At 39.7% G+C, this 12,700-nt stretch overlaps 1 protein-coding gene across 23 annotated transcripts in view; it reads right to left on the minus strand.

Moving 5' to 3' along the window:
- Window positions 1-12,700, minus strand: part of AFDN (afadin, adherens junction formation factor) — a 314,907-nt gene that overhangs the window by 218,067 nt on the left and 84,140 nt on the right. For all 23 annotated transcript variants that reach the window (XR_016311500.1, XM_089668566.1, XM_089668562.1 and 20 more), the window contains exons 4-5: window positions 8,546-8,709; window positions 1,914-2,074 (exon numbers count right to left, since the gene is read on the minus strand). Coding sequence is in view for 22 of the 23 variants with exons in the window: in XM_089668566.1 (XP_089524692.1) it covers window positions 1,914-2,074; window positions 8,546-8,709 (325 nt within the window). In the remaining variant the exon portion in view is untranslated. The remainder of the gene's footprint in view (window positions 1-1,913; window positions 2,075-8,545; window positions 8,710-12,700) is intronic.

The raw sequence follows: 12,700 nt of genomic DNA on the forward strand, positions 1-12,700 counted from the left end.
CAAAAGGGCCTCTTATCCTAAATAAAACACAGCTAGATAAAGCTCCAGGGCTGTAAACCGCTAATTAGTCTGGTTCAAGGGGTCTCCTTTGAAAACCACTTTCCTCTGCCCAATCGTAAAACAATGACTCAGTCAGTCATGACCTGTTAGGCCATTAGGGATAGAGCGTGCCATAAAAACGTACATTCCACATGAGACATTTTTCATACAATTCATAAAGTTCAGCAGGAACTTGGCACATTAATATTAGGTATATATTTGGATAGATCGTTTTAATATGAGTCACACAACACCTTACATGACTATATCAGCACCTACAAGAGAGACGAAAGCAGTCTTTCCTCCTGGGCAATAAAGGTACGCTGTGTTTAGTATCCCTGCGTTTGAAATATAATTCTGAATAATAATCTGCCAGTTGCTAGGATGTTACCTGTACCTATTGGAGGTTATTAACCTTAGTATGAAAAGGCGATTTGGTCATAACCTTGGTTACCGCCTAAGATCCATCCCCACAATGGATGATTGGTCATCTGTTCTCAGGCGACACCCCTTTAATATGATAGAAAAAGACTGACATGCTGGAGGAAAGACAGCTCTCGTTTAACATCAATCAGGAAACACCTAACAGACTTGAGAGCCAAGGCAACCATTTTGTTCGGACAATTGGATTCTGCTCAGTCCAAGGACATTGCAAGTATTCTGCCTTCTGAACTCCTTGCTTTTATTTCTATGTTGTTTTATTGCGCTCTTTATATCTTTATAACATCTTTTCTGTAAATATTTTAATTGCACCATTTTGACCTTTTAAGTAATACATCCTGTTTTGAAAAGTGTTGAAACTGTCTCTAAAGCTTTAATGCAAACTAAGGAATCCCTGTCTCTTGAAAAGTGCTACTGTATGTAATAATCCTCTGAATATATATCTGTCTGTGGTGGCAGTGTGTACTAGAGACGCTCATGCTAATATAGTGTTCCTGCTAGGATCTGCGAGTTTCCTCCTTCTCTGTAAAAAGGCGGTGGTGGCCGTGTGAAGGGTTAATTGCGTAATTAACTTGACCCAGTAACAATCACTCTCAGGCTGCTGGCACATAGATTGTAGTCCCGCAAGCTGGAAAATATTTGTGCAGGGCACAGCTGAGAGTGGCATTGTTACGCAAGTGAAAGTCTGCCAGTGTGAAAGGGGCCTTAACTGTTAAATCTTGAAAGCACTGATGACCTGGAATACACTCTTCATTTTCATATATTAATTTGAAAGTGTGTTAAAATAAAAGTGGGTGCAATGAAGAAATTTCTGATGGCTGCCCTGGCTGGACAGCTTGAACCACAAATGATAGCTCCTCATGGATACTTAGGCATACTAAGCACAGCACTTGCAACTACTCCCCTCCTCATACACCCCACTCCCCTCCATCATCACCACAGTGGCTATATGAAGGCAACCAAAATTTGTTTTCCTTTCCAGGAAGCTAAAAGTATAAAAACAGCAAGTTTAAATTATTTTTTTTTTTAATGTGACAAGCAATTTAGCATCCTGGTGAGTTTTGTAAATCATGGACGCCAACTATAGTACTAGTACACTGCTAATTAAACTAATTAAAAGAAGGAACATAGTGGAACATTTACTTTCCTTTATTCCTACCCCTAATATAAGCTGGCAATTATGCATTATTTATCAATTATTCAGACCCAAAACCTACTTTTCAATGTCTAATTATAGTAATAAAAATAAAATCTCCTAGATTGTAAGCTCCAAGGAGCAGGGCCCTCCTCCCTATCCCTCTTGTATTGAACTGTATTGTTGCTGTATTGTCTCCCAATATATTGTAAGCGCTGAGCAAACTGTTGGCGCTATATAAATCCTGTATAATAAAAAAAAAAAAAATAATAAAATGGTACAGTAAGTGTTTAATTACCAGAGTCCGGGCGGCCATCTGAGCTTCGAAACTCCTGCATCCTCTTCTCTAGTTTCTGCTGTCTTCGTCGCTTCATAACTACTTCTGGATTGGATATTGTGCGGGTAAAACTTGTTTCTGGCATGTCTTTGTAAACTTCTGCAGCCAGGCGTGAATTTTCACTAGTAAAAAGCATTTTTACATTTTAAATTCCATTTCCTCGGTAAACCCCTTAACATATATAAATTAAAGGAATAAAAAAAAAAAAACTAAGAAAAAGTTCTCTTTTCGTGAAAGTAAACTGCACTGGACAGAGACAGGATGCACAGAAATACACACACAAAAAGTACCAATGACATACACCAGTGTTAACAGTTAATTACAGCAGTTTACTCCTCTCCTCCTCCATAATCAAAATTGCCATTTTCTATTTCTGTGTTTATTTAGGTTTTTTAAAATTTTCACTTTGACCCTGCCTCTGCCACCATTTGGCCCTAGGCCATAAGGCCATGTCCCTGATCCTGCAGGCTTCTGGAATATTCAGGTCACATCCTCCAAGAGGCTGGGGACCACAGGCCACAAGGCGGGCTTAGCACATCATCAGGAGCTGGCTATCTAAACTCAGAAGAGGCAGCCAGCCGAAGAGAACTAAGATAATGGCACAGGACCCCAGCTACATCACCAGAGCAGCATATAACAGCAGGATAAAGCTGGATGCAATATGCAAGGGAGCATGAATTTTGGAGATAACTCAGGAATACAGGAAAAAAAAAAAAAAAACACTTCATCTTAAAAAAATCTAAATCTTTAAATAAAAGACTTGCATGCATGAAGCAAACCCCCACATACACACTTAGGGCCCTTTCACACTGATGTATTTGTGCAGCATTTTTACCTTGCTAAACAATTTTAAAGGAAAAATGCAACAAACATATTTCCGTTTGAACCCTACGGGACTCTTCAAATCACTGCACTGCAGTTGTGGTGTGTATTGAAAAGGCCTAAATGCTGCATTTTTGGTGCGCTTTTCAAAACCAAGAAATCATAAAAAAAAGTCTCAGTTGCATTTTTGAGTCACATCTCCATGTCTCAATGGTGCATGCCAACCAGAAAACACCCAAGGAGTCCAAGATAAATATTTTTTTTATGTTTTTTTACAGAAGTTAAAATTAGAAAAAGTATAAGTCCATATATTTGGACACAGGAACAATTTTTATACTATTGGCTCTGTATGCCACCAGGATAAAACTAAAATGGAACAATCCAAATGAATTTGAAGTGCACACTTTCAGCTTTAATTCAAGGGGTTGAACATAAATGTCAAGTACAAATTTTAAATTTTTTTTTATACACAGTCCCTCCATTTTCAGGGGCTCAAATGTAATTGGACAAATGAAAATAATCATAAATAAAATGTTCATTTCGAGTATATTGTTGAGAATCTTTTACTGGCAATGACTGCCTAAAGTCTGGAACCCATGGACATTACCAAAGACTGGGTTTCCTCCTTTCTAATGCTTTGCCAGGCTCTAACTGCCGCTGTCTTCAGTTGTTCTTTGTCTGTGAGTCTTTCTGCCTTCAGCAAGTGAAATGCATGCTCAATTGGGTTGAGATCAGGTGATTGACTCGGCCATTGCAGAATATTCCACCTATTTTCCTTCAAAAGCTCCTGGGTTGCATTTGCGGTGTGTTTTGGACCAATGTGTAATAATTAACCCATGCCTAGGACAATCAAATCAACAATACACCCCCGACAATGAATACAAACATTAAATAAACCTGTTAATAGGCTTCTGCTTCTATACAGGTAAATCCTGCTAATGATTCTGTTTTGGATCATTGTCCATCTGTATTGTGAAGCGCCGTCCAATCAGCTTTGCTGCATTTGGCTAAATCTGGGCTGACAGTAGATCTCTAAACACTGCAGAATTTATCCGGCTGCTTCTTCTGTCACATCATCAATAAACACCAATGACCCAGTGCCACTGGAAGCAATGCATGCCCATGCCATCACACTGCCTCCACCATGTTTACAGCTGAAGATGTGTGCTTTGTTCCTTGAGCTGTTCCAAGCCTTCACCACATTTTTTTCTTCCCGTCATTTTGGTACAGATTAATCTTCGTTTCATCCGACCAAAGGATGCTTTTCCAGAACTGGTCTGGGTTTTTTTTTCTTAAATGTGTTTTGGCAAAGTCGAATATGGCTTTTCTATTCTTCAGGCTTATGAATGGTTTGCACCTTGTGGTGAACCCTCTGTATTTGCTCTCGTGAAGTCTTCTTGTGCTTGTAGACTGACAATGATACGCCCACCTCCTGGAGAGTGTCCTTCACTTGTCTGGATGTTGTGAATGGGTTTTTCTTTACCATAGAGAAGATCCTGCGATCATCCACCACTGTTGTCTTCTGTGGACATCCATGCCTTTTTATGTTGCTGAGCTCACCAGTGCGTTCTGCTTTCCTCGGAATGTACCAAACTGTTGATTTGGCCACTTCTAATGTTGCTGCTATCTCTCTGATGGATTTGTTTCATTTTTAAAACCTTACAATGGCCTGTTTCACTTACATGGACAGCTCCTTTGAACGCATGATGTAGGTTCACAGCAATAGATTCCAAATGCAAATACCACACTTAAGAATCAACTCCAGACCTTTTACCTAATTGATAAAGAAATAACGGCGTAGCCCACACCTGGCCATGAAAAAGCTTTTGATTCAATTGTCCAATTACTTGGTTCCTTGAAAAAGGGGGGATGGCTACTCTTAAGAGCTGTAATTCCTAAACCCTTCCTCCAATTTGGATGTACATACCCTCAAATTAAACCTGTGAGTGTGCACTTTCAGCCCATATCCACAATATAACTGTAGCTTGAATATGTTTTAGTAAATACCTGAAAAAACTAAAATTGTGCCTGTGTCCAAATATATGGACCTAACTGTATTTGCAAATGTGCAACAAAAACGGTTAGTGCGTTTTTTTTTTTTTTTTGCTGGCTACCTGGTTAAGTGTGCTAGGAAATACATTTTGCTTTTTTCTCTGTGACATGTCCTCTAAAAGCTAGTTATACATTGGAGCAGTTACCATGTTTGTTTAGCATTTAACCATCGATGACACAAACTTCTGCCAGGGTGTGGTGCTTACTGAGAAGGCCAAGACCAAGGACTTGGTACATGCAAACCTCCTGCATATTTAGGAAATACCAAGTGAAATTTAACTTCTGCAAAATGTCCACTGTAGCAGCAAGATGACAGAAGAAACTGTTCAGGCAAAGTATACCACAGAAACTTACAGCACTGTGGAGAAAGGGCACCAGAGAACAGCAGAAACACTGGAAAATATACTGGAGGTTGGACAAATGGCTTGCAGAAAACATACTGTGGACCATAACAGTAAAAATAGTGAAGAACATAATGTCTGAATAGGAAATGTAGTGCAGATAGATGAGCAGAAAACAGTGTGGTGAAGTCGGCTGCAAAGAACATAGCAAAGATTAGGGGGACGGGGGGTTGGCACAAAAGAAAGTGTTGATTGCAGATGGGGCTGCCATAGGCTCTGTGGCAGCCAAAGAAAATATGAAGAGAAATGCCATAAAATGCACACAATAGGAGGTAAGCTGCCAGAGAATAATATGTGGACAGTTGAATGTGTGGGCCAAAAAAACGTAGTGCAGACCATGGGAGGGCTGTCAAAGAACATAATGTGGAAGCAGAGGAGATGTCAGAGTGCAATACAGAAAGTGTAGCGTTGTGACAGAAACTATTATAGACACTGGAAATTGAGAAGTGGGTTGCAATGTGCAGAATTTTGAGGGGAAAACAGGGAGAATTTACTATGACTGGAGCAGACCGAATGTGGAGCAGCTGTGCATGGCAACCAATCAGCTTCTAGCTTTCCTGTTTAAAGCTTAACTGAACAAGCTGACACTAAAATCTGATTGGTTATTAGGCACAGTTACTTAACCATAAATCCCACCCCTCCCCATGTGTTGGGGTCACAGACATGCAAAATGAAAAACTGTCTCATCCAGGGTGTGTTACCTACTCCGTGAAACATATGAGTGCGAGGGGATTGGTCAATGTGTTGATGTCCCCTCCTCACTGCTTGCTTTAAACCTCAAAATGCCATGACTCATTCATGTGTGTGGTGGCAGTACCGCCTGCCAAATGCGACATGCTATTTAGGCAAAGCAGCCACAGCATGAGTACAGCCTTAAGCGGCTACATTGCTGTGTTAGAGTGGGTGGTCAGAGGAGTAGATCCACCGCCTGCACTATCTGCCTCTCGGCCACATGAACGAGCCATTACATGGCAAACAACCACATGCAACCTGCAACACATTTACCCGCAGTAAACAAATTAGCAGCTGAATGAGTTTTTAGTCAGTTTAAATTTGCAGAAAAAAAAAAAAACACACATGATGATGCTAATCTATAAATGATAATGTGCCTTGATACAAATGCATATACAATGAAAAAATACTTTTTTGTGGAAAATGAAAACAAAATGTCTTGCAACACACACTTATTAGTGGTGACAAACGCACAGCCTGCCAGCACTCTGTGTGCTGCTCTCTGTCTGCATGATGCCTTCTGTCTCCTTACTAGTGCCCTCAGCGATCATCTATAAAATTAGACTCATTGATAGCAGCAGTTTAGCGTCTGTGTGCACACAGCCAGGGAGGCAGCTCTGTGTGTGAGAACAGCTCCTCCTGATCTTTGCCTATTACAGTGCAATGCGCATTACTGAAATGTATATTTGTAAAGATGGTCTTCTAACTACGTTCTGTATTAGGGCTAGTAACACATGTTAAAATGCGAATTTTACCATGCATTGCAGCAACATACTCAACTAAATGCAAAGCACAGCAGTGCCACCTAATTTGAATGGCACCGCGATGTGCATAAACAGCACATTACAATACACCTGCATATTTTGGTGCACCACAGTGCACAGATATGAACCATCTCTGTGGTGTGATGTGTTGTGGTGTGCGGTCTTGAAAAAATGGTGCAGCTCTATTTTTCAGTGCACCGAGGTGCTAGCAGTCAGAACATATACCATTGTGCCCTTTGTCAAAAGCTGTGCTTGAAGCTTTCTATATTTCAAAAGGTAACCACCACTGATGGATACACTGATGGAGGCTAAAGTTATTTGCTTCTTACACTTAACTTTTATCTATATATTAGTGAAAGCTTTATCTGGGAAGAGTCAGGTCGATTGCACACAGACCTTGCGGTGATGTAATGTGCAAAGATTACAAGAAGTATATAGTAAAATACATTCGACAATATGTTACGAAGTCCTCCCTCATCCCCACCCAAAAAAGGAAATGTTCTCTTAGCTATAGTAAATATGTGAAAGACCTATCGTTAATGTCCCTGTTCAGTGAAGCTTACTCTTATATCAGTGCATGTCAAGAAACAATTAAGGATAAACAAACAACACAGGCTTTATGCCAAAACCATCCAACTGCATTCCAGGCAAATGACTGTTTGGAAACCACTACAAATGCCATCACTTGAGAAACCTTCATGACACTGGCCAAAGAATAACAGTGGTGACAAGGGTCAAAGGATGGTATTTGTATGGCTTCTGTCTGACCTGTCAGCTGGAGGTTTCTGTTTAGCATCTTCCCACCAGCAGGCAGGAGTTTATCTCCTTTCAGCTTCAAGTAATGGAGGTTAAAAAAAAATAAATACCACAGCTGTAGAGTATTGTCAGTGATACCTAATTTGCAACAACATTTAAATTTTCAGGATGAGCTTTCAGGGTGTTTGCATTTTCTTGGTCTAAGCAGTACTGGACCACAAAAACGGAACACCCCAAAAGCTTGTCCTGAAAACATAAATATTAGTGCAAATCAAGTATCATAGACAGTACCCAGTTGTCTTGCAAGTGAACTAATATGGCTATAATTACATAAACAAATGTGGTGAAGTTGAAATCTACTTGCAGAGTCTGCACATCACAGCTGAAATTGCAAATTAATGTGTGCTGGCCTGGAAATTACTGACCTGCTCACATTTGGGGCACATTTTCACATTATGTTTTGACTTCTGCCTATATTTGTTCTAGAACAAAATCAGTATAAAACGGCTACCTCACAATGGACTTGGTTTTACAAAAATTGAATGTAAAAGCATAATAAAAAGATTAGGAATGTAAGGAACTAAGGAGACCAAGAATTTACAAGCAATAATCCTATGCAGTGCTATGTATATTACAAACATTAGAAAGAAAAAAATAAGTCAGGTTTTTTTACATCCTATTCAGTAGGAAAATGGAAATCAGGAGGATTTCAGGTTTACTGTAACTGAAACAATGAGAATTTTTTTAACCTGTATATAGCCCCTTTTTCCTAAAGTCTAATGTTTAAAAATTACCTAAACCACTGTTGGCACCACATAGCAATCACCTCCAAGTGCAAAGCATGTTAGCTGTCCTATTCTGCACCCTAGATGTCCTGAATCCTGGGGTTATTCAAATTTCAACTCACCTTCCTTGGTCAAGAACCTGGCCCCATCTCTGGCAATGCCTTGCTATTGACCAAAAACTGACAGGGGACATCACTGACCTATTGAAGCCTTATAAGATGGAAGGGGCAGCAATTCAATGATTTTTTAAATTATTATATGAGAAATTAATAAACACATACGTGTCGTCATGCAGTTGAAGTCCATCGTCTCTATCTGTTGCCAGCTTTATTGCCTCTTTTTCACGTCTTTTCTTCTCTTTCTTTTCCTTTTTGGAAAGTGTTCTCTTGAAATTCTGTATTACTCCCTCTTTTTCCTGTTTCTCAGGTCCATTAGTCTGAGCTTTCTGGTGTCAAGAAATAAAAGACCACCTTACATATAGTCTAAGCAAAAGTTTGCAAATCACAAGTGAATGTAAAAGTGTCACTCTATGAAAAAACCTGAATTAAATCAGCAAATCAAACATTCATTTTAGCTGCTGAAGCTTGTTGTCTTTATTAGAGAAATGAAATAAAGAACCAGTACTAAACACAACCTAGAATACCAGTAAATAAATACTACCAGTTTTAGTCAGTGAAAATGTCTCATTGCTATTAATCCAGCAGCATCAATAGAATAAAGAAAAAAAAGACAAAGCTCCATATACCATGATGGTTTAACCTATCTATTTTTCTTCAGGAAAGTAGGATGTGATGGTAATGGTTTGAGGAAGACCTCATATGCACATGCATGTCTCATCTCATCTGTGCATGGTCATTTCTAACTGCATAAGCATATGTTCCAGCATTTAAAGCTCAGCAAAAGGCATGAGACCTTTACAAGGCATGGGTTCTATGAATAAACTACAGACAAAAAAGTAAAAAAAATTAAAAATCCCGTCTTTTATTTTTTTTTAACTTTATTTTACTACACTAAAGATGTCAGCAGACAATGTTCTACCACTTTCAACCAGCTTTTAAAAGAAGTGCAGAATTACAAATAAACAAACATACATACTCACCTATATGGCTGCAGCATGTATCCAATGCTGCAGCTGCCCCCCCTCTGGCTCAAGGCCAAGTCCAAGAACTGAGTGATCACCTGACCGCTGATTGGTCACTTCTCAGACTTTACTGAGCATATTTTTAATTGTGAAAACAACTGACTATGTCATTGTAACCTGCCACAATCCATCCCATATACTGTAAATAGTCCTTTTGGAAAATTCAACGTTTTTATTAGTGAAAACTAATTTTTATGGCATAAGTTTGCTGTAAGTTAATATACTTCGGAAAGCTTTCCTAAAATAGTGCAGCATTGTACCAAGTTATAACTTCTACAGTTTAGGGCAAACACGGTTTTCACAGCTGGCATTTTGAGTGTCGTTAGCCTGTGTTTACAGTCACCTGCTGACTTTAACAACTAGACTGAAGAAAAGAGAGACAGTCTCATTTATCAAATGGTAACCTTTCAAAATCTTGTACAGATGGCAGCAGGAAGAATTAACACATCCAGTGCCCATGTTACTCAGACAGTATTCTGCATGCCTATCAGGAGTTGCAATGGAGGGTAGCATATTTACATAGTTAGTCAGGCTAAAATCAAGAAGTCCATCTAGGTCAACCAGTAAAGAACTCCAGAAAAGAATGGTACACAGAGCATCTGTGAAAATCAAATAGTGTGTGAGGTATTTCAGCAAACCTCATATCTGGATAAAGCCAACTAGTTAGCAAGTGGCCAGGAACAGGACTAAGTAAAAAATGTATTGTTCTATATTGCTTCACATAAGCTTGTTACTTTAGCAGAAAACCTGTATTTATAACTGAAAGTTTAATGTGATGTTTACATTTTAGAACATTTACTTTTTTAAGTAAAACTAAGCTTTCAGCAAAAATAAATAAATAAATCATTGATAAAAAAGTTTTGTTTTTCCATGTCCATCTTGTTAGGGAGATTTCATTTTCTGTCCTGTAGCCTTCCTTGTAGTCTTAACAGGAAGTGAGAGGATATCTGTCTAGTCTAAGTATTGAAGCCAGAAGATCAGAAGGCCAGTCCGGTGAACAAAATTTTCAAAAGACAACTTTTCAAAAGACAACTTACTAAAAAGGTTCCCTTTAACATTTCCCAAAAGACAAGCATACATCTGCATGAAAACAAGTAGGGGTTATCTACTTATGCTGGCACAAGTCGAACGAGGGCAGGGACCTGCTGCAATCCTCATCTGACAAATACATGGTACTCCTCCAATTACATTTTTAGTACACTCATGTATTTCTCTGTCTTTACTTTTTGTTAAGTCACCCACTGGGCACCGTTATTACGCGGAGCTTTACAACATGAGGGCAGGCAGTACAGTTACAATACAATTCAATACAGGAGGAATCAGAGGGCCCTATTCATTACAGCTTACAATCTAAAAGGGGAGGGTCAAGTGGTACAAAAGGTAATAACTGTGAGTGGCAGCAAGTGCAGGGATTGAACACTGAATGGCTGGTAAGGTGGAAGAGCCTGGCAGCAGCATTCATGATAAACTGGAGAGAGGATAGCTTATGTAAAAGTAAGCCAATTAGGAGGAGTTGCAGTAGTCAAGGTGAAAGATAACCTGAGAGTAAATTAGGAGTTTTGTGGTGTCCTTGGTTAGGAAGTGGCCTATTCTGGAGATGTTGCGTAGGTTGAGTCGGCAAGCTTTGGAAAGGGAGTCCAGGATTACACCTAGCACCCTGGTATGCAGGGGCGGGCTGATGATTGTGCCATTTATGTTGACAGAGAAGCCAGAAGAAGGAAGGGGCATGTGGGAGAGGAAATATTAGGAGCTTAGTTTTGAATAGATTGAGTTTGAGGAAGTGGTGTGACATTATTATAATCATACAGGATTTATATAGCACCAGCAGTTTGTGCAGCGCTTTACAAAATGAAGGTAGACATTACAGTTACAATCTAGACTGAAATGTCAGTCAGTAAGTTAGTGATGCATGAGACTGATGTTGTGAGATGAGGAGTAGAGAGATAGATCTGGGTGTCATCAGCGTAAAAATGATACTGAAAGCCATGGGAGGCCAACAGCTGACAGAACCTTGGAGGACCCCAACGGAGAAAGGAAGAAGAGAGGAGGAAGTAGAATGAGTGACACTGAAGGTGCGGTGGGATAGGTAGGATGAGGGGGTGATCAACAGTATAAAAGGCAAACGAAAGGTCGATAAGTAGGAGTACATAATAGTGTCCATTGGTTTTTGCTGTTAGTTTCTGTATAGTGTGGAGGGCAAAATCCAGACTGATGGGGATCAAGAAGGTTATTCTTAATTAGGTGGTTGAAGACCAGGCGTTCAAAGAGTTTGGAGGAAAAGGGGAGCAAGGAGATGGGGAGTAAGTTAAGATTTGTGGGGTCCAAGGAAGGCTTTTTAAGTATTGGGGTTGACTAGTGCATGTTTTGGAGTGTTGGGGAATATGCAAGAAGAGAGGGAGAGATTGAGTAAGATTGTAGGATAGAGCCAGTGGGTGACCTCACTATTTGAGAGGGAATAGTGTCCAGGGGACAAGTGGTTAGGTAGGTTTTAGAAAGAAGTTTAGCAAGCTCATCTGCAGTAGCAGGATTGAATAAGCGTAGTGTTGAGTGTACCTGTGGACATGGGGCTTTAAATTGGGGGAGCTATCTGTAGAGTGGGGATTTCATCACAAATTGTAGTGATCTGATTTTTTAAGTGATTAGCAATCTCCTGGGCAGTGAGTTAGTGGGAGAGGCAGTGGAGGACGAAGTAGAGAGTTGAAGGTAGAAAAGAGTTGACAGTTTCTGGATGAGAAGGTGTTAATGGGAGTGAACAAATAGGCCTGCTTGGCCGTGTGGAGGCTTGAATTTTAATTTTGGAGGGTAGTTTTATATTGGTTGATATATTTACATAGTTAGTCTGGCTAAAAAGACAAAGGTCCATCCTGTTCAACCATTAAAAAAAAAATTATAATCCTGTACCCACAGTTGATTCAGAGGAAGGCAAAAAAAGGCCCAACAAAACCCCCGAGAGGCAATCGGATATTCCCTGGATCAACTTTACCTATAAAATGTTAGTATCCAGTTATATTCTGTGTATATAAGAAAGAATCCATGCCTTTTTTAAAGCAATCCACTGAGCTGGACAGAACCAACTCTTGAGGGAGTCTATTCCACATTTTCACAGCTTCACTGTGAAGAAACCTTTCCATGTTTGGAGATTCTTTTCCTCCAGACGTAAAGAGTGCCCCCTTTGTCCTCTGATGACCTCAGGGTGAATAGCTCTACACCGAGTTCACTATATGAACCACTGATGTATTTATACATGTTGATCATATTCCTCTTTAATCTCCTCTTCTCAACTGAGAAAAAATTC

The sequence above is a fragment of the Staurois parvus genome, unplaced genomic scaffold, assembly GCF_062004578.1.
Source record: "Staurois parvus isolate SC_StPar_1 unplaced genomic scaffold, SC_StPar_1.0 ptg000059l, whole genome shotgun sequence".
NCBI classification, from domain to species: Eukaryota; Metazoa; Chordata; class Amphibia; order Anura; family Ranidae; genus Staurois; species Staurois parvus.